The sequence below is a fragment of the Anarrhichthys ocellatus genome, unplaced genomic scaffold, assembly GCF_004355925.1.
Source record: "Anarrhichthys ocellatus isolate YVR2014 unplaced genomic scaffold, GSC_Weel_1.0 scaffold15, whole genome shotgun sequence".
Classification (NCBI taxonomy): domain Eukaryota; kingdom Metazoa; phylum Chordata; class Actinopteri; order Perciformes; family Anarhichadidae; genus Anarrhichthys; species Anarrhichthys ocellatus.
This window is the reverse complement of record NW_022280045.1, coordinates 8,449,542-8,475,648: the sequence shown is the minus strand read 5'-3', so window position 1 is coordinate 8,475,648 and position 26,107 is coordinate 8,449,542. Positions and strand designations below refer to the sequence as shown.

The window sequence follows — 26,107 nt, the reverse complement described above, 5'->3', positions numbered from 1 at the left end:
AGGACTCAGGATTTTATTTCAAGACCACAAGTGCGGGGATATCACTAAACTGCCTGTGCATTGTCTCATAGAAAACAATGGAACACTCCCACAAATAAAATGTACAAAATCTTTATGAATATAGTACAGCTTGGTTTTTATGCGGAAGAGTAGAATATTCTGCTTCCCTTAAAGGGCCAAGTACCAAATAGTACTGCCAGTGTCCCTCGGCTCACAGCTCTTCGTCTTTGCTCTGTCCAGCTCTCCTTTTGCTAATCCCAGTTACCGTGACCTCTGACCCCTTGACTGCATCTTATGTAAGGAGCTGGTTAAAGAAAGCACACAGGAGCAGCCCGCGGTCTGTTGGGTAAGCTCATTAACAGTTACTCCAGGACGCCTGACAACAGCTACAAATAAACCACAGTAGTGGGAATAGTCAACCGAAGAAGGGATGACACTAGATAAAGGTGTTGGGCTTTGTTTCCGGTTTCCTAAATAGTCTGGGTTTCTGTATTTGGAACATGTTTGACTTGATTGTCTCAAACGTACTGAAACTTGCACTTGTTGTGCATTAAAGAAACAGTATTGAGTAGCCTACAGGGTTTGTGTGTCTGCGTCTGATTACACTCTCTTACATTTCACCCATGTCACTGACATACAATCTCTCAACATGTGAGAATAGAGACGGCAGACGGAGAGAAAACACACCATGTGTAGGTTCAAATTCGTCACTATTTTTTATGTTTTAATGTTCGTCTTTTAGAAATACATGACCTCCACAGCGGAAACCTTTCTACCCCAAACACACACTTACACACACACACACCACAACACTATGCTCAATCTGTCCTTTCTTTATCAGTGAGGATGAGTCACTCTGCGTAGATAGTCCAATACGCAGCCATTAAAGCAGCTGACTAATCAAACCATTGCTTTGACTGAAGCACCAGTTTTTCTACCAAACTGTAACACAAGAGCATAATACTATTAGGATGAATTTGTCCTTTGCCTCTCTCTCTCTCTCTCTCTCTCTCTCTCTCTCTCTCTCTCTCTCTCTCTCTCTCTCTCTCTCTCTCTCTTTCTTCCAGCCTAAAATGTGAGTGAGCATGTCTCATGATCACGGCTGACAGTGTGTACTCTGCAGTGGTAGACACACTGTCCTCCTCCAGTGTGACACATTTTTAACTAAAAAAACGTGTCACGCTGGAATTTGTAAAGCTCCAATGTGACAACTTGCAGTTGTGTGCAGTTGATATATTTTTCTTCAGTTTCCAGAGTGCTATAAAAACAAGTTGTTTCCAACTGCTTAAGTCTCATCTGTCTTCAGTTTTTCTACAGAATAAAATCCATCCTCTCAAAATTGGACAAATGATCTTCTCTTGTTCTAAAGTCTAACCTTTGACAGCCCCAGACCACATTATTCTGATCCATCAGCTGAAGCACAAGTGTCTCTCTTTAGACGGATTTTCCTCATATTTATGGTAATTCTTGCTCATCCTCAGCTTCCATATCCTGCAGGCAAACCTGAGGCTCGACTGTTGGTCCAATCCTCTTCTTGCCCCATTTGGCCATACCATTCAAAAATATGTCTCTTCCATTAGTATGTTGTTGACATTTAATTGAATCTCTCTTTAAAGCCACTGAAAGCTTGTTTTCAAATCTCAAATTGTGTCTCTTAACATCAAATAAAAACCAATCAAAAAAACACTCCTAGTTTTTATTTATTCAGTTTATTTTGTTACTCATAGTAAGTTACCCATATCCATGCTGTCATATTCAAACAAGTCAATTACTTAACTTGTTGGTATCACTCAGAGTTATCTATTTAACCTCCACAACAGTCCAGAGCATTACAGCAATACCTCATAACAAGATTTGGAAAAGAAACAGTATTACTCCTATTATTTCCTTCTTTCACTGGTCCCGCTTTAGTGGTAGAATATTTGTACAAAAAGCACTGCATGGTCTCCCAGCACACAGCGCACATTGCTGAACTCCTTCCCCTAAGAAACCTGAGGTGCTTTTATCAGAGCTTTTATCTGTCGCTGCACTCAAAGACAAAATCATATGGTTCAGTAACTGACCAAAAAACTGATGGGATAATCTTTCCTCTTCTGTTCAATCTTTTTTCAGTCTATTCATGATTTCAACAAAGAACTTAAGGAGACTTAAGGCTTTTATAACAGTGCCTGACCTCTTATTTTTATCCTGTGTTTGCCGGTATGTCTCTGGGCGAGAGATGCTTTTGTCCCACTCTTTGGATTTGTGCATTTATCTTTGCTCCTGTAAAGCTCAAGAGCCAAAAAAAATAGAAATCGAAATTAAATTTCACATTTTAATTATTCTACCAAAATAACCACTAACACCAAATATAGCAAATCCTTGTTTTTTTCTCTTTAAAGCAAATCAAAGTGAACATTTAGACACACTCTGATTCAAGCAGAAGTAATTTTCTCCAACAGCGCGTTATACTATGTGAAACCTTGTATAATATGTATGCAGATGGCTGTAGAGTGTCTGCTCGAGGCAAGCCGAGAGGTGCTACCAGGGGACAGCAGCCATGTGACCATGGTTGCAGGGATTGGTTTAGTGCAGATGTGACATCAGCGAGCCTCCCTCTCCCTCCCTCCTCCCTCTCTCTCCCAGTCTTTCTCTGCCTCTCTCTACCTCTCTCTCTCTGCACTGCTCCGCTTTTTTTTTTCTCCTTTGCCTTTCCTCAGCGTCCCCCCTCTCAGAGATGGCGTGTGTCGGTGCTGCTCGGGCGGCCGGGGCCTAACGTGCACACAGAGAGGACCCCCCCCCCCCCCCCACCCCATCCCCTTTATTTGCTGCATATTCCTCGGGTGTCTCTTTTGACTGTGTCCTCCGCTGCTGCCGGCTCTTGAGATCTTCCCCCACCCCACCTCCCTGTGCGGGTGTCTGGGAGTTGGGCCCTTGGGGGTGGAGGGAATCAACATCGTGTGCTTCGCTGGGGAGCTGTGCAGAATTAGCTATGCAGAATTAGCTATGCCCTGCCCAGGCATCCTTTGACCGGCTGGATTTCTCCATTTCTGTCCGCCTGCGCACCAGAGGACAACATAGGATGAACATCGGCAGTCATGATGCAAGGTAAACGATCTATGCACGCCTTCCCTCTGCGTCCTCCTCCTGCCCTCTTGTGTCCTGCTGGGCCATTAAAGCTAGTGAATCCAGTGATGTGATCCGTCGTAACGTGAGGACCTTTGAGCTGCAATGATCAGTGTGACAGTGTCATTGTGAGTGTGTGTGTGTGTGCGTGTGTGTGAGAGAAAATGTATGAGAGCAAAGGTGTGTGAGGTGTGATTTGTAAAGGAAGAGCAGTGCGGTCCTGCACTTGCTAATGTCTGGTTGTTTGTGTGTTTACATGTGTCTGTGTGCATGTGTGCACATTATAGTTCTGTCTGTAGCTACACACTCAGTCTGTATCAGAGCAATACGTGTTTCAGGAGTAGAGGAATCTGCTCTCATTCATTCCTCTGCTGCTGTTGCTGTCCGTGCATGATGTTATATCATGCCAAAAGGATGATTAAACAATGCATAATTAGGTGCCTGTGTTGCATACTTTGAAGTAAAGGATGCTGTACCAAAGTTAACGGTGGTGAAATGAGGTAAAGTACATTGTAAACTATGGTGGAGGAGCTGAATCATAGGTCTAACCCTCCATGACAGTTGCTGGGCCTTTACCATCCATTAATGCCAACGTGGTAATGGAAGTTGGCTATTATTAGCAAAAGGCCTGCAGTCAGCCTACCATGATATTGCCAGTTCATGGGCTACACAACAAGGCAGATGTCACAGGCACATCATAGCCCTCGTTAGCTACACACACACACACTATAAACTGTCAGGTGTAGTTGGACTCAGTACATTTTATTTTGACTCAAACATGGCTGCAGAACAAAAGTGCTGCAATTGCAACCTTTTTGTTTCTGCAACATTTGGGTTTATCATCTCTATAACAAAATAATGCAATACAATATCTCCAGAACTTGTATTATAATGTTAGACTACCTAGAAATTAGCATCTAAGTCTTTTATCAAATATGTGAAAATGAACTCTTTTTGACCTGTAAGTTTATACAACTGTGGATCGAGTCCATGGTCCGTACCGGTGGTTTTGCATGTCTCAGCCCTGTAACTCCAAATCAAACATACTTTACACTAATGTCAACCATCAGACAGAGCATGGCGTACGGTGTTACATTGATTTCCTTTCTTCCAAGCAGCCTCTTGATGCAGTTAATCCCAGGACTGTGGAAAATCAACTTACCAAAACGTGAAACCTTCTTCACATGTGCAATCCATTGCAGGGAACACTTAGAAGGACAGAAGGATGCTCAATGCATCATCCAACCACTCTGTAAAGCCAATTAGAAGGTGGGCGGAGAAGCTAGACATCATAGAGAAGGGTGTATTTACAGTAGAATATGAAAAACATTATAATCATCAGTAGGTGGTGGTAATGTACCATTTGTTTGTTTGCTCACTGCCTTAGACAAGGTTCAGTTGGTAGATGGGAAGCTAACACAATGTTCTTCATATTTTCAAACTATCAAATTAAAAATAGACTGGAGGTCAAGTCAACAATACAGAAAATAGAAATACTGTATTTACAGGTACCTTTACACGTGGAGTTTAAGTGTAGGCCGAAGTGCTTGCAACGTGTATCAGCTCTGAGCAAATCTGTCCTGGACATTGTTCTGAAATAGTTGGTCCCAACTTTGGCTGTATTGCTTCAGTCTTTCTTCTTTGATTCAATCCTGCTCTCTGTCACTGGCCACCGAGGCATGGTGTTGTTAAGCAGGCAGTGTTGGTGTAGCAGACGTAGGTGTGCAATGAATTTTCACACCTATACACAACAGACATCCAGCATGGATAACTGACAGTTTGTCTGTTTTAGGAATTTACAGAAACTGAAGCAGTGACATCAGGGACGGTCTTCTTGCTGGTTCGTTCAGATATTTGTTTGAAACTCCATCATCAGAGATGTGAGAGTCCGCTGCTGAAAAGATTGACCGCAATGAGCTTGTCAGAAAACCAAACCTAGAGGACAAACAGTAAGAAAGTTACATTTTAGGGTTCATTTTTGACCTTAGTCCAAAAAAAAACAACAAAAAAACATTTCTTCTGGAGCTTTCAGTTGCATCTGGTAGCTTTCATCTGCACGTGTTTGCTCACTTGTAAACTCCATGAACTGATGAAGGCCACCAAATGCCGCTGAAAGCTCTGGAAGAAATCTCTGAAAGAAATCTCACTTAAGTTACCAGATTTCTTCTGGAGCTTTCTGCTTATGAAGACCAGAAGATGCAGTTGAAAGAATTCTAGTAAGTGGACCTTGAGTTGAGAGCAAGAAAGTTGGAATGTCGTGAAAATGTTTTGAACCAGTTCGCAAGTTATTGGGATTTTAAAAGTTGCTGTTTAATGACCGGACATCACGTCTCGGATGTTCGAGTTTCCCTGAAACATTTGAACATTTTGTCAAGTTTAGAGCGTCTCAATGAATTTCATACCACAGTGGAATGGACAGGGACAGATGGCTTCCGATGTGAGATTCGGTCTAAATTCTTTTTTTTATTTGTGTCAAAGCATGAGGGTATGCTTTTGAAACCTTATTTTTAAAGAGGAATGTTGCTGCTATAGTAAAGAACGATGCTGCGTCACGTTATGATTTACTGATAAATGGTCAGCAGTCATGTGTGAAGTATCTGCCCTTTTTAGTAAGCAGGGTAACACAAATCACCACTGTGGTCCTAGCAAAGGGTTCAGCTGAAATATGTCCAAACATCTCTCACGTTTCTGAGAAGCGAAATGAATAAACTTAACTATATTTACAGCTAATATCATTGATTACCTTGTTTAATGAGCGTTGTAGGGCTCTCTTCAGGCAGACTTTGTAACCGGTCTGCTTTATTGTATTATTCAGCAAGTTTGTCAGATATTAATGTCAGGATTGATTCTCTATTTTTACTCCTTATCACAGAAGACACATGCAGGTTAGAAGTGGACAGAAGGCTCGCTGTCTCCACAGATAAAGAGCCGTGATGCAGGAATAATCTGTGCTACTGAGCAGCCTGGCTGTAGCTACTAATACATCACAGGCCCTGACACGTCCTTCAGTACCCAGGAGAGCTTCGTCCCCCGTGAAGAGGGCTCAGCACCGGACTACTTTATTCAAATACTTTATTTGGAATATAAAACGAGACATCAACAACGCAAGATGTCTGTTTAGGGCACACAGTACAGTATGTTCCTGTTCTTTTAAAACACAGCTCACAAATTACAAAAAGATATCATGGAACAGAGAAGAACACAAACTGAGCAGCGGTTGACTAGCACAAAATGTTCATCCGCCCAACTGTCCATCACGTGTCCCTGTTGCTCTTGTATGGATGTGAGAATCGACTGTGCTCTCTTGTCGTCTAAGACACTGTTATGCAAACACGTCACTTGTCTCTTTTGGAGGAAAAAAAACATGTTACACAGCCAATATATAAAAAAGAGAAAATTCCTTTTTCTTCAGGGGGTTTAGCTGTTAGTCTTTGTGTTTTACTAATGTGGTAAACTGTCTTTCTTTTATCAGAGGTACGTGTTAAATACAACATTTTACATCTTTAACCCGAGGGAAGCAGGAGGATTGTCAATGTTAATGAACTCATTAAGCTTCATTAAGTCTCCACACTCATGACTCTCTGGATAGAAATGTCCGTCTGTCTGTGGTCAGTTGGTCTGTCGGTACACATTGAAACATCTCAACAGTTATTGTAAGGATTGCCATGACATTTTCTACGGACAGTCATGATCTCCAGAGTATCAATCTTTCCAACTTTGTTGGTCCTTTGACTTTTCCTTCAGCACCACAAGCTGGTCAAAGTTTTTATCCAGGGACATTTCTCTCACCTCAGCTGTGCTCTGTGTTTAGTGTTAGTTAGCAGCTGTTAACATGCTAACACACTAAACTAACAGACAGACAAAGTCATTAAGTCACATCCGCGCTGGCCTTTGTTACACTAGCTTTTTGCTACTCAATGCAATCTCTTACTCAGCATTTCTTTCATCAGTCTTTCTGAGCATGTTCCTGAGGTTTACTCTCCATTTTCGAAGATTAAATCAACATCCACTACAGCAGCTGCTGCTGTAAATTCAAACATTTGTGATTTTAACAAAGTTAAACAACAATGACTTTGTGTGCACAACAAAAACTACAGCTTCCATGAAAACTTAAAAGCACAACAGCGCGGCTCAACGTCACTTAATTTCATCCATATCCATAAAATTCACCAACGCTCAATTAGCCAACTCTTTAGCTATAATCTCTGCTGGCTTAAAGCTTTTGCAGTGTTCACTCCTCTCTGTGAGTGCACCACGCCCCTCGACTCTCCTCTTTTGTCACGCTGTGATGTTTAGCCTATAGGTCTCGGGTAATTAAATGCCACTAAAAAACGTTCTTATCCAAACATATGAAGCGAGCCACACTACGCACTGTTGAAAACAGCTTTTTTTCCTTTTGGTTGAATAGCATTGTTACAAATGTCAGCAGGTTTTTGGATACGGTTTTGTTCCTCCTGGAACATATTTTATAAGACAATAAATCCAAAAACCTCAAAGACTTTACCATAAGACGGGAACATATGAAAACAAGGCCATAAACAGCACTGGCATTTTCCCTTTAAAAATGACTGAAACAATCAGTCAAAATAAATTAATCAATTTCTGTCAGTCCACTAATAGTTTCAGAAGTTTTTGCAGTTACATAGATAATGTCAGTCAGTGACTAAAAACACAGAGGTAGCATTACTCTAGAATTACACCTAGCAATATTTACTCATGCAGGAACTTTCACTTTGCACAGATTGAACGATGTCCTTTTTGTGTGTAGTTCCAGTCGTCCTGATTCGAGCGCTGTGTGGTGCCAGCCGTCAGTGCTGCAGGCGTCTTGGCACCCAGTCCGGCTGACGGTTGTTGCCTAGTAGATCTCTCCCCACTCACCCTTGAATCTCGCTAATGAAGTGGACACATTGATCAGCCTTTGCTCGTGTTTTCTTTCCATTTTATACAGTCAGGGGGGGACACTTAAGGGGATTTGCATCTGCGCTGCTTCATTTTATTTGGAGGCTTTCTCCAGATGGCAGGATGTTAGTGTCCCGAATCGATACATCAATTCATATCAACTTATTGGGGTTACTGTGTTTCCTGTGTATCCGCTAGGACAGTTTCCTCCTCAAGTTACTGTACATCAAACTGTTACTCTTTTGTGTTATTTGCTTTTAAGTGCATTTTAACGACAAGACAGTTAACTTTATAATAGGCTCTAAAGCAGTGAATTAATTCTTCATGATGTTGTTCTCCCTCTCTCTGCACTAGGACTGAAAAACCGAACCAGGAAAGCCCTGGGCTTACGCAAGAGAGACAAGGATACAGATGCAACGTGAGTTTGCTCAGGCGCATAATTAACATGCAGCGTTTTACAACCACCCTCTGAAACAGCTTGAAAATTCATCAGTTTCAGAATGTGAATTAATAGAGGGATGGGTATCAAACCTAAATAGTCTTATGGTACTGTCCAAGTTATGTCTCCAGCCTTGTCAAATAGTGAATGGTGAGTATTTATATATATATATATATATTTTGTCCAATCTTTTTTTGTTTTGTTTATATTAGTCAAGGTTAGATTGTATCAGTACCAAACCTCAAATAGTAGATTTGCCCTAGTGTTATGATATAATTGGTTTCTTCTTCCCTGCTGTTCAAACAGGAGTTCACCTGACAAAGAAGGAACTGGAAGCGGAAAGAAAGGAAATGTATGTAAATTTGTACGTTTTCAGTGAAAAAGGTGTGAAGTTTCCTCTCTGTTCTCACTCTTCCTCTCAGGGTTTGTAAGGATATCGTCCTATTTAACAAAGGAACTCATCCAAGTACAGAAGTGATAAAGTGATACTTTAGACATTGTTATGTACTACTGCCAGTGTGTTACAACACAGCTATAACTGCATTTAAACGATAACTTAGGTTTATCTCAACTTGGGTCCTATTTGTTTGTAGTTTTGGTCGTAATTTGTTATGATAACTTTTCGCCGCAGTAAATTCTGCGATCTAGAAACATGGTGACATCAAGGCAACAAAGTCTGAGGAGGCCAGAAACATGAGAAGTCAGACAATCTCGTAAACAAGCCAACAACATTTTATCAAAACCACTTTATTATTGGTAAAAACAAAAGTGAACCCATCTGAAATGTCAGTAATAATCCCTCTTCGCCCACAGCTACGTCAACTATGATAGGTTAAAGTTAAACCAGAAAGAACAAGGAGTCTACTAGAGTCTATGCATTGCAATGGATGTTTACAACCAGTTTGGGTTCTAATGTTACCGTTTATCTTTTCTTCCAAATAACTTAACATAACATTGGGTTTTAAGCTAAATTGATTTTTCATCTGAATGCTCAAAGCTCTTGCTCTGTCTTACTTATTTTTAGCAATTTTGCCACAATTCACTGTGACATAATGTTATTTTTACTGATAGGAATTATAGGAATAGGAACAACCAAATTGTAATAAACCAGACTCTTTTTCGAAAAAATTCTACTATTCTACTATAGTTCATCATTTATTGACAGAAATAATTATTTGCACTTCCACTTTTAGACTGACTTTACTTGCTGTAGGCTTTATGTAGCTCTCGTTTTTTATTATTCTGTCTGTTCTCCATTGTTTTTGCTAGAAAAAGGCCAATGGAGCACCGAATGGTTTCTATGGGGAGATTGACTGGGACAGATATGTAAGTACACTCCTTGTTCTACTTGCTCGTCCTCCTTCTCAATGTTTCTGCCCAAGCAGCGACTTTGCGGCTTTGCCATGATGAAATCCTTGTACTGCGCTGTGGCCATCGGTGTCACGCAACACTAGGTGTAAAATGACTGAGTAAACAGTGAGAATAGTGATAGCTGCATATTCTGTGAGTCAGCAGGAGCTTCAGCCAGGAAGCTGAACGTCTCAGGCATGACATCTGCGAAATCTGATCCGCATTGATATGCAGAGCTGTTCACAGGGAAGAGTTTAGCCATGCCTCCGTTACAGCGTGTGACAGACTGGAAACGGTTATCACCTTTCTCCTCTCTCTCTAACAGGCCTCTCCTGACGTGGACGAGGAGGGCTTCAGCCTCCGGCCCGGTGAAGAGGGCGATGATATCCTTTCAGTGATGAGAGCGAGCAGTCTTGGGACTCTTCTCCTGCAAAACTATTGACCTGTTTGGCTGACTGACTCATTGGATGAGTGCTTCTCCGCATTAAATAGGCCAAATCAATACTCTCTCCCTCTCTTGCCACATCACATGAGTATGCCCCTGCAGCTGCAAAAAAGAAAAAGGAAAAAGAAAGGAGCAGGAGGGCCTCCGGACAGTCACATTACCTTCAGATTGGCTTTCCAGTTGTCACTGAGCCACAGTTGTCATTAACAACTGACCCCCAGCTCACTGGTATTTTAAGTTTTTTCCTCCCGCAGGTGTCAGCAGCTGTAACTTTGAAATAGATTCATAGAGAGCTGGTACAGTGGAGACTACCCACGAGCACGATGATTTAAGTGTCAGTTAAAGCAGGTGTATTGCAGTTAACTGGGACACAGCAGACAGAGACACAGAGCTGACATCCCCCGCCTCTTTCGAGACATTTAAAAGAATACGTTATCTTAAAATGCTGTGGATTGAATTAGCCTCCGTATTTCACATTATTCTACTTTGTCCTTGACACGTGTTCACCGGCTGCCAAAGGGAAGCAGTTTTTCTCCTCCAGCGACTCCGAGGAAGACGAGGACAGCAAGAAGAAGTTCAAAATTAAAATCAAGCCGCTGGTGGCGGACAGTGCCAAGTGTGTCCCTCCATCTATGGACGAGCTAAAAGCCTCAGTGGGAGGCCTAGCCCTCTCTCCATCTCTGGTGAGTGCTGCTGAACAACAGCATCTACTGAAGGGAACACACGCTGCAATTTATATATCGTAACAGCTGTTGAATTCTGTCTTACACCCTCCCTGTGTTTCTCTTTCCTTCTCTCTTCTCTGCTGTCATCTTGTAGAAGAGAAGTCCGGTAAGCCTCTCATTCATTTTCACATCTGTATCACCACCAACAAGGATCCCATGGCATGAATTCACTTGAGATGCTTGAGAAAGTTTATCTCCGTTTGATAGTTCATTGATAAATCCTCTTTATAGCGTCACCCTTTTTCCTGCATGCAGTTTGTGTCTCACCCTCAGAGTCCTTTCTGTCATATTTAGGCCTTAAAAATACCTCACCTTGGTTTTTTTTTTCTGTTTAGCTACAGCTTTACTTGAACCTGTCTGGCAAAGTGTCTGTGTTACATAATGCACGGTAAACATAACACTCACACAAAGCTCCAAACCCATTGATTTGGTCTCAGCGGAGCTTACATGCCGAGCAACCTGCTAAATTGAACGCCGCGTGTGTTGCTGGTATTGTCCTCACAATCTCAAAGGTGTTATGGCTCATGTTGCATTGTTAAGGCTTTGCGGTGCAAGTAAAGACGTGCGATGTGTGCAGTTTTTAGTGTGTGTCCATTTGACTGATTATTCACTCACTCTCTGACCCAGGTCTGTTCTCTCTTCCTTTTTGCTGGTCTCAGAGACGCAGCCCGGTGAGTGTCTTACGCCATCTGCTGGCTGTGTTTCAGAGCTGACAGCCTGAAACACAGCTCTCTAATCTCTGCTGTCTGATCTGTTTCCAAAAATGTAGTGCAGAAAGTTAAAGGAAATAAGAATAATACATCTAAGTCAGTCAGGATTTAGTATTAAGTAGTAGTGCTAAGTATTTCAAATGTTCCTAAACCAAGAGAAAAATTTGATATTTTTGGTGACAAAACAAAATGCATTTCCTTTTTGTTTTGTTTACATGAATATATTTTCTTGATATGACTAAAGTGATCTACCTTATGTAAGATTCCACTTAATATTTCTGCTTTGGTACTTGTTTTAAGAAAAAAAAACAATTTAAAGATGATTTAAGATGGACGTTTGTTTGTGGTGTTCATTGTCACAATATATCGTTTGTCTTTATCCTCATTTTATCTTGTGTTTGAATTCTATCTTTTACAGGGGCAGATGAAAAGGAACTTGTCCTGTAAGTACACCTATTGCTGACATGCTTACAGTGACAATGCAAACGTGCTGATGCTTAGCAGGTAAAATGTGTATCATGTTCACGGTTTTAGTTCAGCGTGTCAGCATGCTGACATTTGCTGATTAGCGCTAAGCACAAACTACATTTGAGGCTGATGGAAATGTCAGTTTTTCACGAGTTGGACATAAACCAAAGTGTTGAACAAACTGAAATTTTGACCTGATGATAGCGTTAGATGAAAAAAGTTCATGGATCACCAAAGTGACTGATGGGAACATAAATGTCTGTATCAAATTATGCAGTAAGGCCAAGATCCTCCTTGTGACAAACCATCCAATAGCTGTTGAGATTTCTCAGTCCGGACCAACTAACAGGCCGACATTACCATCCCGAGAGCCTCACCGCTAGATAGACTATAAGTAAGCTTTTTGTGATATAAGTAAATACAAGTGCTATATAGAGCAACAGTTGAGTTTACTTGTGTTTCTCAGGTGAAGAGATTGCCAGACCCAGACGCTCCACCCCCACACCAAGTCCTGCCCCTGAGACACCAAGGTCTGTCCCTGTTATAGCATCACTGACCACTGACTGATCTTCAGTCCATATGTTATTGGTACCACGACAGATGAGCCTTAAATAATGTCAGAGCAGGAGTTAGTTTTTGATTGCACGTTCCCTCTTGCAGTGACAGGCTGTCGCAGAACGCTCCTGCCTTCTTTGGGCTGCCGTCAGAGACCAAATATGCCAGATATGATGGTCTGTCCCCTATCGATATTACATCACCTTAATTGATACTAAGCACGGCATGCAGCAGAATCATATTACAAGACGCTTATTGTTTCTTTGTCCTAATCCAATCACAGTGGTCCCTGCTGATGCATGGGGAGAATCAAGACCACGCTCAGAATCACCGCTGAGCAGACGTTTCCCAACAGGAGGTGAGTTGGCATGAGTGAACCTCAGTAACATCAGTACATATTTGAAATGTTGTACTCTGTAGTGCTGAACTGGACACAACTGTCACACTTGTTGCAGCTCCTCCTCCGCTTCCTCCAAAAAACATTCCATCAAGAAGTCATTACGCCTCTTCTTCAGATTGTGCTGGTAAATTCAGCTATAACAACCAGCATTGTTTATCCGCTAAATCCCTTGAGAGCTTTGTTCTAAATGCTACCTCCTTTGCAGCTCGTCTACCCAATGGAAGGGCAGGTCGCAGGTCAGCCCCCATCTACCTGAACATCCGGTCTCCCGCTTCTTACCGGGGCTCCCCGGTCCCCGACCTAGACGACGTGTTCGGCCCCGCGGACGGCACCCGCACCGATGAGGAAACAGTGTCTCCCAGATGGGTTACTTTCACCAGCGACAGGCCCCCGCCGCCCGATGAACCCGCGCCTCCTCCGCCACCGGACTCTCCTGCTCCAGACACGCCCTCGTCGACCCCCTCCACCCCCTGCACCCCCTGCCTCTCTCCAGGACCGCCGCCCAACGAGCCCCCGCCTTCGCCTCCGTCGCTTTCGCCCGGGTCTCCTCCTCCTTTCACGCCACCAGAATCACCCCCCTCCATCGTGCTCGGACCTCCTCCTCCAGATGAACCAGCCCCTCCCCTGCCTCCCGACTTCTCCCCCTCTAATTCGCCTCCTCTGTGCTTCGACGACGAGGGGACCGATGAAGAGGTGCTGCAGTTTGCAGAGTACTGTTCGTCCCCGGCCCCGACCAGCCCCGTGCCCCCTCTGCCAGCAGAGCGGAGGTCTCCTCGGGCAGGAGTCACATCTCCTCTGGTCCTGGGGGGCGTGGGGGGAAAGAGGACTCCAGAGGGAGCGTACCTGAGAGATGATATCCCAGACTTTGTGGGTTCACCCAGAGAGCTGACGCCGAGCTTCAGCCGCACGCCACCTCCTCTCCCTCCAACCACGTACAGGTCTATTATGTCTTCCCCAGGGCCCTACTCAGGCAGCAGTGAGTACACTGGTCTCTTTCTAAATGTTTTCAGTGATAACTAAGCTGCCTGCACAAGATTGGAGCAGTCTATTTAAACTCTGGAGTGTCCTTTAGGCTGGTTTGTTTGAAAAAGTGAGAATGACGCTGCCATACATACCATCAAAACATCACACAGAAATGTTTCAAATGCAGTTCCTTTTGAGGTCAGAGTTGCTGGTTGATGTAACAATTCAAATTACTTTATCACATTATCATATTATCTTCCGTTTCATGGGAAACTTTCAGGATTGCTTTGTTAGTTTGAGCTCATGAGCACTGGCTAATGAGAGTGCTTCTTCTCGTTCACTTGTTCTAGAGAGAGTTCTTACAACAATGCTGCCCTAAAAGAAATATACATCATACGTTAACGTAATGTAGTTGAAGCTATTTTGTAATCACAGATCAAAGCTTTATTCATAATGTTATCAAGTTATCAAGCGGGCGTATATCGCCACAGACTTTTGGATGAATCAGACCCAAAGCACCTCTAAAAGGTTCTGCAGTGATTTTGTGGAATCCCAGAACCAGACCGACAGCTGCCCTCATTTATTTATATATTGAAAAGAGTTAGAAGTAAGAGATGATTGTTTTATTCATTACTTGTAGAAGTAAAATATGTTAAAATACCACAAACAGTTCTTCAAAATCTTCTTGAATTTTGCTCACAAGTTACGGTCTAAAGAACGTTCCGGTGGTGGCAAACAGTACTCGCTCTGTGAAAGTGACATGAGTGGTAATGTTTGAGCTGATGTTGAATGATAATCTCTCTCACTGTGATCTGAAGGCAGTGCTAACCACAGACACTGGTATGTGCCGCAGGCCCCTCGTCCCCAGCTCGTCCCGCCACGCCTCAGTCTCGAGGCAGTCCGGTCCCTCCGCCTCCTCCTCCTCGACCTTCCTCGCGACCAAAGCTGCCCCCAGGGAAACCCATCACAGACCTGGTACATGTCAAAAAGTCCTTTGTCTCTGGATGCCTTCCTGTCCTTTGATGACAGTCTCTCTGTTATTTGAATGAAATAGGTTCAATTGTTGTCGTGTGCTCTGTCCAGACTCGGCCCTTCAGTCCGCCGGTTTCAGCCAGCCCCCCACCTTACGCCCCCCTGGCCCGGGCAGAGAGCTCTTCCTCCATCTCCTCCATTACTTTACACAGTGCAGCATCCACTCCAACATTAGGACGGGACCTCAACATGTCCGCCGCAGGTACACTGCCAGCATCGTCATCTTGCTCTTCCTGTTTTACTTCAGCCTCTCATCTCAGTCTGTGTCCACGTTGTCTGTCGCTCATCATCGTGCCCTTGCCTCCCACTTTTGTCCCTCTCCATGATTCTCTCCTCCTCATGTCTCTGCTCACTCAGAGGCCTCGCAGCCTCTGGTATGGTTTGACCACGGCAGGTTTTATTTAGCTTTTGAAGGTGAGTCGAGCCAGATTGCTACTGTAGTCCTACCAGTGCATGGGCCAAAAGCAACTGCCCTCCTTTTACCCGCAGCCCTCTCCACGCTCATGGTCACTGAGCCAGAATGTTGCTGCCCATCCCATCCCATCCCATGTCCCACTCACTCACCTACAATCTGGTTTCTAGATGGATTGTTGAGTTTTAATTGTTTGCTTTTTTTTTGGTTTATACTCGCCTATCCCTTGTGTATAACCCATAGCTAAATATTTGAGCATATAGGGAAGGAGCCAAGACATTAGACATAGTCTACGTGTATATTTAGTGTATTTAGTGTGTGTGTTTTCAACAGGATGCTCCAGAGGACCCAGTCCACTCACCATGGGACCCCAGGACACTCTGCCAGTGGCAGCTGCCTTCACAGAAACTATCAATGCATACTTCAAAGGCGCAGACCCCAGCAAGTAGGCCCACATTTTCTTGATCTGGACAGTGTGACCATTACTGATCTAACGACCAGAATGCATTGATGAAATTCAGAAAAATTGTTATGAGTAGCAAGATGCAGAGTCTCCTCTTATAGACTAATAAAGTGAATACATTCCTGGCACATGTAAACAGATATTGACACCAAATGGATTCTGGGAGTGTGTGTGTGTGTGTGTTTTTCAGCATGATCTCTGATATCTGCCTCTTCCCTCCCTCTGTCCCAGATGTGTTGTGAAGATCTCAGGGGAGATGGTGCTGTCCTTCCCCGCGGGCATAACCAGGCATTTTGCCAGCCACCCAACTCAACCCATCCTCACCTTTTGCATCAGCAACTACAGCCGACTGGAGCAGGTCCTCCCCAATCCACAGCTGTTGTGCTGGTAAGAATTACAATACAGGCAAACACACAGTACAGCATCACTGGTCTTTGTTTGGACCAAATACGTCCCTCTCGTCCCACAGTGACTCCATAACAGACAGTGTGGACACCAAGGAGTTCTGGGTAAATATGCCAAACTTGATGAGCCATCTGAAAAGAGTGGCTGAACAGAAGCCTCAGGCGACATACTACAACGTGGACATGATCAAATATCAGGTATCAAATATCCATTTATCTATAGCTGATCTAACTTTAGTATCTATCCAGCCATATACCTCACCGTCTTGTGTTTCTGTGTGATCTCAGGTGTCAACAGAAGGGATCCAGTCCAGTCCTCTGAACCTGGCGGTGAGCTGGAGAGGCGACGCCACAAACACAGACCTTAGAATAGACTACAAATACAACACAGAGGCCATGGCCGCCCCCGTGCCACTACACAACCTCCAGTTCCTGGTTCCTGTGGATGGAGCCATGGCCAGACTCCAGGCCATGATCCCCCCCGCCACCTGGTAAGGGCTTGCATTCAGAATCGCCACGTGGGTCAAATGTAGAGGGGCTAAGGCCAACCTCGCACCATTACCGACCCTTTGGACCAAATTATGGGATGTTTAGATGCTATGTTGCAAGTTTGAAATGTATGTTTTTCAATCACAAAATGCCACATTAGACTGAAAATGTATTATGTCTTCAAGTTTTTCTGTATTGGCGTGGACATGGAATTAGGCAGAATTTGCTTCCTGTGGCTTTAATGCATATCAGACAGCAACATGTCCTCTGTCATGTGGAATTACTTTCTCATAAAGGAATCCAGAGCAGCAGACGATACAGTGGAAAATCCCAAGTCTCTCTCATAGATCTGAAAATGGAGGCAAGTGTTCATTTTTGCGTTCGTTCATTATATTTTTCCCTTATGTGACTGGATTGAACTGAAACCCCAGATACAAACCCATCTATACTGTATCTGTCTCCTAGGAGTAGGGGCTCTTCTGGGCCGGTTCCAGATCACAGAAGGTCCCTGTAAACCCTCACAGCTGGCAGTCCAGTTCAGCAGTGAGGGGTGCACTCTGTCAGGGTGCGACATCCAGCTGGTTGGGACTGGCTACCGGCTATCGCTGATCAAGAAGAGATTTGCTGCAGGTCAGTTTGAGTATCAGAAATGTGTGTGACCTCTTCGAAATGCACACAGACACTCCAGGCTGAACGCCTCCGCCTCTCTGACGTGTTTCGTTTTGCTTCACAGGGAAATATTTGGCGGATAATTAGTGGACCTTTTTGTGAACGGAACCAAAAGAATCAATGGCTTAAAGACTGTGAAGACTATGGATCCATCCCATGTTTAGTGCATTTGAAACGTTATCTTTAGCAGCCATTAGAGTCAATGGTTGAGATTTAACAGAATAACGGAACACACACACAGATAATATTTGACTTCATAACATCATATTCAGTAGACCGACGGCTGCTGAGTTTATGCAAGGAAATACAAATCATTCGTTTCGTGCACTTGGGAGACTTATGGAGTAAAGTATAAACCCTGATTCTTTGTTCTTGTTAACTTAATTGTGGATTCATACAGTGATCCAGCCTTATTCATTGCAGTTCTTTTTGTCTAATTGGTCGTCATTGCAAATGCACTGTAAAAGATAATGTGAATAGATTATATAATATTAAAACAATCTTAAACACGGTGGAAAAGGCTGGAAAATGTAAAAAAAAAGAAGAAGTGTAGTTTAGAGTTGCTTTGCAGTTGTATTTCAGTAAGTTCTAGGTTCCATGGTAATATCTGATTTACACTGCCACATTAAATCAGAGGTTTTTTTTCCCACCATGTGAAACCCATCTTTTATCGTTGCCGAAACAGAATGGATGTTTCTGTGCAGACAGCCTTTGAAATGTCACAGTCCTTTCTGTCAGTCTTGTGATTGAAGGTCAGTTCACAGATCAAAAGGTCCTGCAGCGCTGGAACAGCACTCTTAATCCGAAGATATGGAATTCTGTTTGTGTCTCACTCTGGATCGCATGAAGGGGAATTATGAGCACAGTAAACACACTTTGTTTGCAAGAACATGAATTATATTTTGTTACATCGTCACGCAAGGAATACTCAAATTTGAGCAGATAAATGATTTTAATCTTACATTTACAATCAAAATGTTATATACAGTAATAGCACTGGTTCACATGATTACTTTATGTGAATGAGGTTGCTCGTAGTGACAAAACCCACAGAGAATATTCACCCAAATAGCATTGTTCAGTTCATGGTTTTAGTTTCCCAGACTGCAATTTAACTGATGACTCAGATTAACACTCTGTCAAAGTTGGCAACTAGCTGGTGAACATTGTGGAGCATTTAGCTTCTAAAAAGGCAGACTTTCCATCAGGAGTTGGTAGGGACTAAAAACAGGCCTAAACGAAGACTAAACATTGGGTTTACATTCATCCAGTGGCCAGAAACATGAATCCAAACGAATGCTCATCTTACTGAGTGTCTGCTTGATGTGTAGGTAACTGTTCACCATGTCATCTTAAAAGATGTGTTGTGTTCACAGCTGGTTCCCGCTGCCCACAAGTAGACAATAAATCATCAGATTGCAGGTTTAGGTTTAGGTGTGTGCTTATGATTTTTCTTTTGCACAGATGGAATCATTTTTGAGTGATGTTAATTGCTCTCCAAAATATCATTCATGTGCTTGCAAAAACAAAAACCCACACATCTTGTCCCGTCCTGCGATCAGGATCGAAGCACACATTATGCAATATGTTTGCACATGCAGCTTTGGCTTTTTGCCGTTAACGGGTCATGAGAGCAGAGAGTTGAAACTGTAAGTAAATCAGTTCCAGAGGTTTGACCTCCTGAAGAACAAAAGCATTACTTTACCACTACGAGCACGTGCAATGCTGAGATACATAAACTTTCCCACGTCAAAGGACTAGACAAGAGACCAGTCGTATTTGCGGTGGTGTGCGAGTGGTCAAATTTTGTAACAAGGTGTGAATAACAGAAGCTGCTACTTTCACTGGATTCAGTTAATTTGTTCTGTTAATGTTACAGAAGTTGTGTTTGAAAGGGCCTTAAGATGTAAGACGCATACAGAGCCGGACGTGAGTGCCATATGGTGGTGAGAACGAGCTTTAAGATTCAGGATGAACACAGAGGGCTGACGATTGTAGGAGTTCCCTCTGATGCTGCTTAAAAACTTGGCCAATTCCTTTGACCGTGATCTATGATAGAGGTCTTGAAAAAGATTATTGGGGACATCACAGAAGAAAGAAATGACAGCACTAGTCTTGTCCCTGTCTTATTTTCTTCCTTTTCCACCATGTTAAACAATAAATGTTTTATCATTTTCTAACAGCAATATTTAAGTGTAAAAAGTGTACATAAAAAAAAGGTATGTTTTAAATATTTCTCTGGGCATATGGATGTGTCTGTGATTGTCTCTTGATTTATTGATGTCAGCACTCATGATGAATTAGGTCCTGTGTAACAACACCACCACTCTTCATCTATTGTTTGACATGTGGGTTTCTTGTACCAAAAAAAAAGTGTTGCTGTTGAAGAATAACCTCAAACGGTGCCGCATGAGATCTGCATTCGTCCATTCCAGTCTTATCAACGCAATACCAATTCATCCATTTCAATAAGGTCCTGATACGTGTGTTATTGTATAATCGTGCTATGAGAGGAGACTTTTTGCCTTCACTTAAACCTCCACTCTCTGTTTTGCTGTTGTTGCACCTTCAGAAACTCATTGTCAATAAATTTGGCATGTGTATTCATTGATATTCCCATTCCATGCATCTGATATAGGTGTTTGACATTCTCTTGTGTTTGACTTGCACACAAAACACACTTTAAATTTCATTAATAAAACAGTTCATGGACTTATGTCACATATGTGTTTGAACATCACATTTTACAGAATGTTTTAATGTGTTGACTCACAGTTTGGGCCTAGGTGTAATATTTATTTTAGTTTTGAAAATAATTTTAAATATAAATTATAATATGGTTATTTCAGTCAATTGAGAACAACAGTTCTCAGTGTTTCTGTTAATGATGTTTTTCTTTGCCTTATTTTTGACCATTCTCCCGTACGGGAGGGTTTCTGTAAGTTTATTTTTTCTACAACTTGTTGGCTGTATTCCTTTCACTGCATTAGACACAGAATATGCAAACATGTCATGTACATTTCCCATCCAAAGATTTTCAAAGTAAATATATGTAAAAAAAAAATCAATATAATGTAATACCTGTTTTACTTGGTAATAAAGAAGAGGAAATATGAGACATTTATATCCCTCTCATTTGTTCCAGGATAGAAAAGTATACTTTGGGAATATTTGCGAGATTATAAAATGACACTGCAATATGTGAAGTGAATCTCTCAACCGGATTTCCACTATTAAATTAAGAATGTTTTATTATTATTCTTCATGATCAACTTCTAGGTTCCTCAAAGCCTCAACTCGGCCCTGTGGGCCCTCAGACAGGAGAGGGTTTGGGGACAAAGTGTTAAAACAATCTCACTGCAAGGTCCATTTAGTCCATGTTGTGGGCGACTTACACATCCATGTTGGTTTAAAAGCTGAGGTCCAAAGTTAATTATTGACCTTAAAAAAGTGCTCAGATAACAAAAGAAATGTGTGAACATCTTTAAATCCATGTGGCAAACTCCATGCTGAATAATGGTGTGATCAAAAAACAGCTACTAAACAGACCTTACAGTGAGATTGTTTCTCAACTGCTGTTTCTAAGGTCAAGAATGATCTGAACTTAGATCCTCTAAGTTGCTTTTTTTAATGCGCTTTCAATCGCTTTCAGCCACATCTCAGTCTTTGTCAGCAGATGCAGTTATGAATAATGTATCAGTGAAATAGTCATTTTATTTTAATATCATGACAAACGTTGGAGCCGTTAGGCCTCCTGCATAGAAGCCCCGCCCACTGAATGATGGTTCATGGTTGCCACGACAACACCAAGCTCTACTAGTACTCTACTACTTTGCTCTGCTCTGTTCAAGAGGACCTGAAACCGGTAACAAAATATGTGTTAAATTTCTCTTCTGTAATATTTATTTATGACCAATTTGACACGACATAACCTGTAAAATCATACGGTTGTCTAAAAGTTGACAAAAAAAGAATCATGGGTTTACAAACAAGCCAAATCCTAACAGCTAACAACGCTAGCGTAACGTTAGCTAATATTACCCAGAAGGACTAGCGAAACAATGTTTGCATAGTTTTAACGATAAACGTGAGTTTTCATTTCGGCAAGCTGTGTTTGGTCCGCGTGCTCAACTGCTGGACTTATACTGTATGACGTCAACACTGTATATGTTGTTTAACTCGATAATAATTGACTTAAACGTCAATATATTTAGGTTGTCGTCGTGTAAAGACAAGGTAGCGTTCAAGCAAAGGGAAAGCTGTCATGTCTGACCTGCAAAAATCCCAAAGAAGAGAGAGCAGGAGGTACAGCAGGAGGTACTCAGAGATAAGCCATGGATTCAGAGGCAGGACAAGAGAGTGAGTAGACTATGCTGGTAATATGGCCCGATATCCACCATCATCTTTATCAATCATAAGCCAGTTAGGTATGCTTACCCAATACATGCGTATAGGTTGAGAAGTTCTATATACACATGAGGTCAGTCAGCCACAGTTTGTACATATACCAAGGTCCCTTTTCCTGACTTTTCCTTCACCCTGATCATGTCTTTCAGCTCTATAAGTAATGTGTCGAACTTAGATGAACCACACCATGATGACACCCGTTTGGCCGTAACAATGGAGAACACCTACCAGATGGGTGAGATTGCACCACAGCATCATCACCAACTACTATACTGTAACAGTTTAATACTGTAACAGTGTAATATTTGGGCAAAAATTCTATTTTATTCATTTGATTTGATTTGGCGAATTCAGTACTTTAGCCGCCATCATTAAAACTTTACACCAAGGCACTTAAAAAATGACATTTTTTAGGTAAAGGTTGAGCCTCTTCTGACTACAAAAACATGATGCATGCTACGGAGGCTGGAACAAGATCAGTAACATGTCAAAGTAGCAGACATTTCAATGCAATATTAATTGTGATTTCAATTGTTTGCTTTCAGATCGATCCATAACAATCATTTTTACTAACCAAAGCAACTGCACATCAAGTAAAACTCATTTGTCATGTTATTGTTGCCTTTTGTGTTTTGGACAACAGGACCTTACAGACGCATCCCCATTCCTGCTGTCACAGACATACTGAAGGATGTACTCACCAATTATCTTCACGAGGAGAAATATGAAGTAGAATGGTCTCAAAGAATGACAAAAACAATATGTGAGGTAAATAAAACTTTAAAAAGCACCTTCTGAATACCTTTAATTTCTGTTCTATGAGTTTCAGTCTTTTGGATTTACCCTCCTCAGGTGATAAGAGCCCGTGTGAAGGACCTCATGATTCCACGATATAAGCTTGTCGTCCTGGTCCACATCGGCCAGCTCACCGGGCAGAGCATGAAAGTCAGCAGCCGCTGTCTGTGGGATGCATCTAATGACACCTTTGCGTCCTACTCCTTCAAGAACAGCTCTCTGTTTGGCCTGGCAACTCTCTACGCTGTTTACTTAGAGTGACTGAAGCGGACAGTGAATAGATTTACGTTGGTTGTGCATTTCTCGATACAAAAAGTGTAGAGTTCTGTTGAAGAGTTCTGTATCTATGTTGTATATTTTGCCACGTATAAAGTGATAAAGCAAGATTTTTTTCTTTTAAAGCAAAATTCATGGTGTTTTATTTCATTTTTGGTAGCATGGAAAATTAAATCACATTATCCTAACAGTTCTGAAGATTTTATTTTTAAACTAATATCAGATTGATGATGACCCTCTTGGTATGTCCTCCTCTAGCAGAGCATGGAGAGGTCACTCCTTCGACAGCCTAGTTGACAGCACACTGATATTATCGCCTGCTTCTGGTCCCGCCAATAACGCTCTATTGCTGGCTCATCTGTCATCTTCAGTTTTGGCTCCCTGCTACCTGCGTAGAGACATCGGGCCATCAGTCATTTATATATCAGTTGTGAAATTATACCTCGAAGCTACAAAGACCATTTCAAGTGATTGTGTACTCACCGGCTGGCAAAGCCTCCTCTTCTCCCATCAGTCTTCTCCACCTGGATCCTCCGCAGGTGTACACCACAGCTCTCACGAACGCCCGGCCACACAACCTCAGTGAGTTTGTGTTATCCTCTGCCTGAACCTGTGCTACACACAACATGCACAGCAGCATCACAAGCAGGAGTTGGGATCTCATGTTGTTTGTTCTCAAGGAAACATCTGTCTTGACCATGTTATACTGTGGTCCTGGCAAACCCTTTTATCGAGAGTCTCCAGTGATGTCACAGACTTTCCCCAAGACGTCCTCAGGTAATACCTGTGTCAATAGGTGTGTATTATCTTTGATAACCATCTGGCTTTTAGCAGCGGATGTCATTCAGGATTTGTGTGGGAATCTAGGCCACTGTGATGATCACTGATTGACTCATTGAATGTTTATGAGTAATAATTGCTCTTTTATGTCCGAACTGCAGGGTTTTTTATAGCCATGGGTTTGGCTAAGTCTTGCCTAATGGATCACTTGACATATCCATCCTGCAACAAACTGAGATGATGGGTCTCTACATAGCAACATAGTGAAGTGTGTGCACACTATCATGACCATAAATCAGTGACTCCCAGAAGAGACAGTTGCATTAACCACTACACTTGTGTCTTGGAATCAAGTTGACCATGAAAGTCATTAACAACACATTTTTAGATATCAATAGCAGGGCCAAGCATAACCCAAATAAAAAGATATGGTTTGTCATATAACTGTATCTTGATTTAACCTTTGCAGTGCAGCTGTTTTTATCAACGCACAAATAGACATCATTGTTGGGCAGTGTTGTTGCCCATGTAACCTGCATTACAGCCTGGACATGTGAAGTTACAGTATAAACACATAACCTTTTAATAACTTTGTTTTCGTGAACACAAAGTAGGAAGTCTTCTTGGATTCCCATATTGTTATGAACTTAACATCTTTGAATAGGTCTTTTTGGGTTTGGTTCTTTTTTTTTTCCAGTAAAAGGGTCAATATTCCTGAGGATAAGAAGGCAACTTCTCTTACGCATCTTAAAACCGAACACATTTATCTATGCCTTACTAATGATTTTCTAATTTTAGAGCATATCAGAACATTGCATTTCATTAATTTAAATTAGCCTAAATCTTTTTTAACAGAGTGTACACAATTCAGACCTATATGCACAAGTGATATTGTTTTTATAAATACAATATTACATAACGTACATAATGATAACTGCATCGTCCATGCTTTGGGAGCATTATGTTCTTGATACTGCAGGTGGGCGGGGCTTTACATCCGGGAACCCCCGCAACCCCTGACGTGACCCTGCAGGATTGCAAACATGGCGGAGGTAAGAAAGTGAAATAAATATTAGGGGGAAAATAAAATTTATACTGCAAAATAGTTTGTTCAGTCCGACGTGTACATCGTTTGTGTACTGTAGCTTTATCCACACGGAATTAAGAACCGGATGTTTGCGTCGCTGGATATTATCCACTTCTTTACGCAAGAATGTTTAGTAAACTTCGGGTTTAGCTAACGCTAGCTGCGCTAGCTCTGACGGAAGGTAGTTAGCTGCGGCGTTAGCGATGTTAACTTCGCGGTTTTGTTCAAGAATACTGAACTGTCTATTTTGACGTTTTAAATTAGACACGCAGCGGTAGTTTCATGCTTTGAGATATTATGTGTGTGGTTTTCTGATTGTTAATCGTAGGCAGTTCATACCAAGCGTAACTTGGACGCGTTAGCTAAATATATAACGGAGCTTTAGCTTTGTATTCGTATGTAACTAACTTAGCCAGTTGAGTAAATCCACCTCGTGAGCGCTGGTCTGTTGGTGTTAACTGTGTCTGCACCCAGGAGGTTAACTCACTGTACCTGTGGGACTATCGAGATGAAACGTACGTTTCCCCCACAGGAAGTGGAGACAGTCCTCTTTGTTTCTTTTCTTTTCTGAACTGCAGTCAGCTTTAAGGAGACGAGCGCGCTTTTTTTCCTCGCCTCTGAACCCTCTGTGAATGTACATCTGATGAGATGTTTGCCTCTGAAGCTGCTCTTTAACTTTATTTATGTGTTTTCTCCTTTTCCAGCCCTCCCTCGGGAATTCGAGCCCAGGTACGTAAAGCTGGAGTGTTGTTGTTGTTGTTGTTGTTGTTTGGATTCATGAGAAAAGTTTAAAATCTGTTGTTCAAACATGTATTAAACATATTCAATTTGATTCGTAAAGCTACCATTTTGGCCAAAATGAAAGAAAGGGAAGAAGCACCTTGAACCAAAATCCAAAACACAGAAGTGATAGAAATTGATATTTTTAGACTTAATGACATGTTTAATATAAAATATTGTATTGTTATTAACACTGACAACCACAACAGTGATTTGTTTACACCTTTTAATGTTGGCAAACAACAGTAAAACACATTGTTATCATGGTTATAAAAAAAGAAATGCTTATTTTGCAGCTTCAAATTAAACCTATATGAATATATCTACAATCTATCTGTTCAAGCTACGGTTGGGCGATAAGATGTTTACCATCAGAGATTGTGTCATCGTGTTTATACCCTGCTATCAGTCCCTTTACTATTTAAAGGCTGTGTTAAAGGGACAGTCCCCCCCC

At 42.0% G+C, this 26,107-nt stretch overlaps 3 protein-coding genes across 6 annotated transcripts in view; all 3 read left to right on the top strand.

Moving 5' to 3' along the window:
* The first annotated feature begins 2,717 nt into the window (after window positions 1-2,717).
* Window positions 2,718-20,268, top strand: LOC116387583 (SH3-containing GRB2-like protein 3-interacting protein 1). Its single transcript, XM_031854834.1, has 23 exons — window positions 2,718-3,087; window positions 8,359-8,422; window positions 8,750-8,795; window positions 9,713-9,769; window positions 10,119-10,176; window positions 10,746-10,921; window positions 11,058-11,069; window positions 11,623-11,634; window positions 12,092-12,116; window positions 12,608-12,671; window positions 12,802-12,872; window positions 12,980-13,054; window positions 13,152-13,220; window positions 13,302-14,072; window positions 14,913-15,034; window positions 15,143-15,293; window positions 15,837-15,948; window positions 16,198-16,353; window positions 16,436-16,568; window positions 16,659-16,861; window positions 17,156-17,220; window positions 17,325-17,489; window positions 17,593-20,268. Exons 1-23 carry the CDS (start codon window positions 3,078-3,080, stop codon window positions 17,613-17,615), a joined length of 2,640 nt encoding a protein of 879 aa, XP_031710694.1. The 5' UTR covers window positions 2,718-3,077; the 3' UTR covers window positions 17,616-20,268.
* Window positions 20,269-20,729: 461 nt separating this feature from the next.
* dynlt5 (dynein light chain Tctex-type family member 5) lies at window positions 20,730-23,769 on the top strand. 2 transcript variants are annotated; one of them, XM_031854837.1, is made up of 5 exons: window positions 21,384-21,393; window positions 21,743-21,887; window positions 22,085-22,170; window positions 22,579-22,703; window positions 22,788-23,769. In XM_031854837.1, the coding sequence occupies exons 2-5, from the start codon at window positions 21,793-21,795 to the stop codon at window positions 22,989-22,991; spliced, it is 510 nt and encodes a 169-aa protein (XP_031710697.1). In that variant the 5' UTR covers window positions 21,384-21,393; window positions 21,743-21,792; the 3' UTR covers window positions 22,992-23,769. The 2 variants fall into 2 exon arrangements, with proteins under 2 accessions (XP_031710695.1, XP_031710697.1); XM_031854835.1 differs by having other exon boundaries at window positions 20,730-21,887.
* A 1,031-nt stretch (window positions 23,770-24,800) lies between these two features.
* mier1b (mesoderm induction early response 1b, transcriptional regulator) overlaps window positions 24,801-26,107 on the top strand; it is a 7,891-nt gene continuing 6,584 nt past the window's right edge. For 2 of the 3 annotated variants that reach the window (XM_031854949.1, XM_031854946.1), the window contains exon 1: window positions 24,846-25,602. In XM_031854949.1, the coding sequence (XP_031710809.1) occupies window positions 25,557-25,602 (46 nt within the window). In that variant the 5' untranslated portion in view covers window positions 24,846-25,556. The other variant, XM_031854948.1, reaches the window with a different exon arrangement.

Coding starts and splice junctions, on each gene's coding strand:
- LOC116387583 (XM_031854834.1), top strand. Junction 8,423..8,749: donor GACAAGGATACAGATGCAAC/GTGAGTTTGCTC, acceptor CTGTTCAAACAG/GAGTTCACCTGACAAAGAAG. Junction 16,569..16,658: donor TGGACATGATCAAATATCAG/GTATCAAATATC, acceptor GTGTGATCTCAG/GTGTCAACAGAAGGGATCCA.
- dynlt5 (XM_031854835.1), top strand. CDS start 21,793: ATGTCTGACCTGCAAAAATCCCAAAGAAGAGAGAGCAGGAGGTACAGC. Junction 22,171..22,578: donor GGAGAACACCTACCAGATGG/GTGAGATTGCAC, acceptor TTTGGACAACAG/GACCTTACAGACGCATCCCC. Junction 22,704..22,787: donor TGACAAAAACAATATGTGAG/GTAAATAAAACT, acceptor TACCCTCCTCAG/GTGATAAGAGCCCGTGTGAA.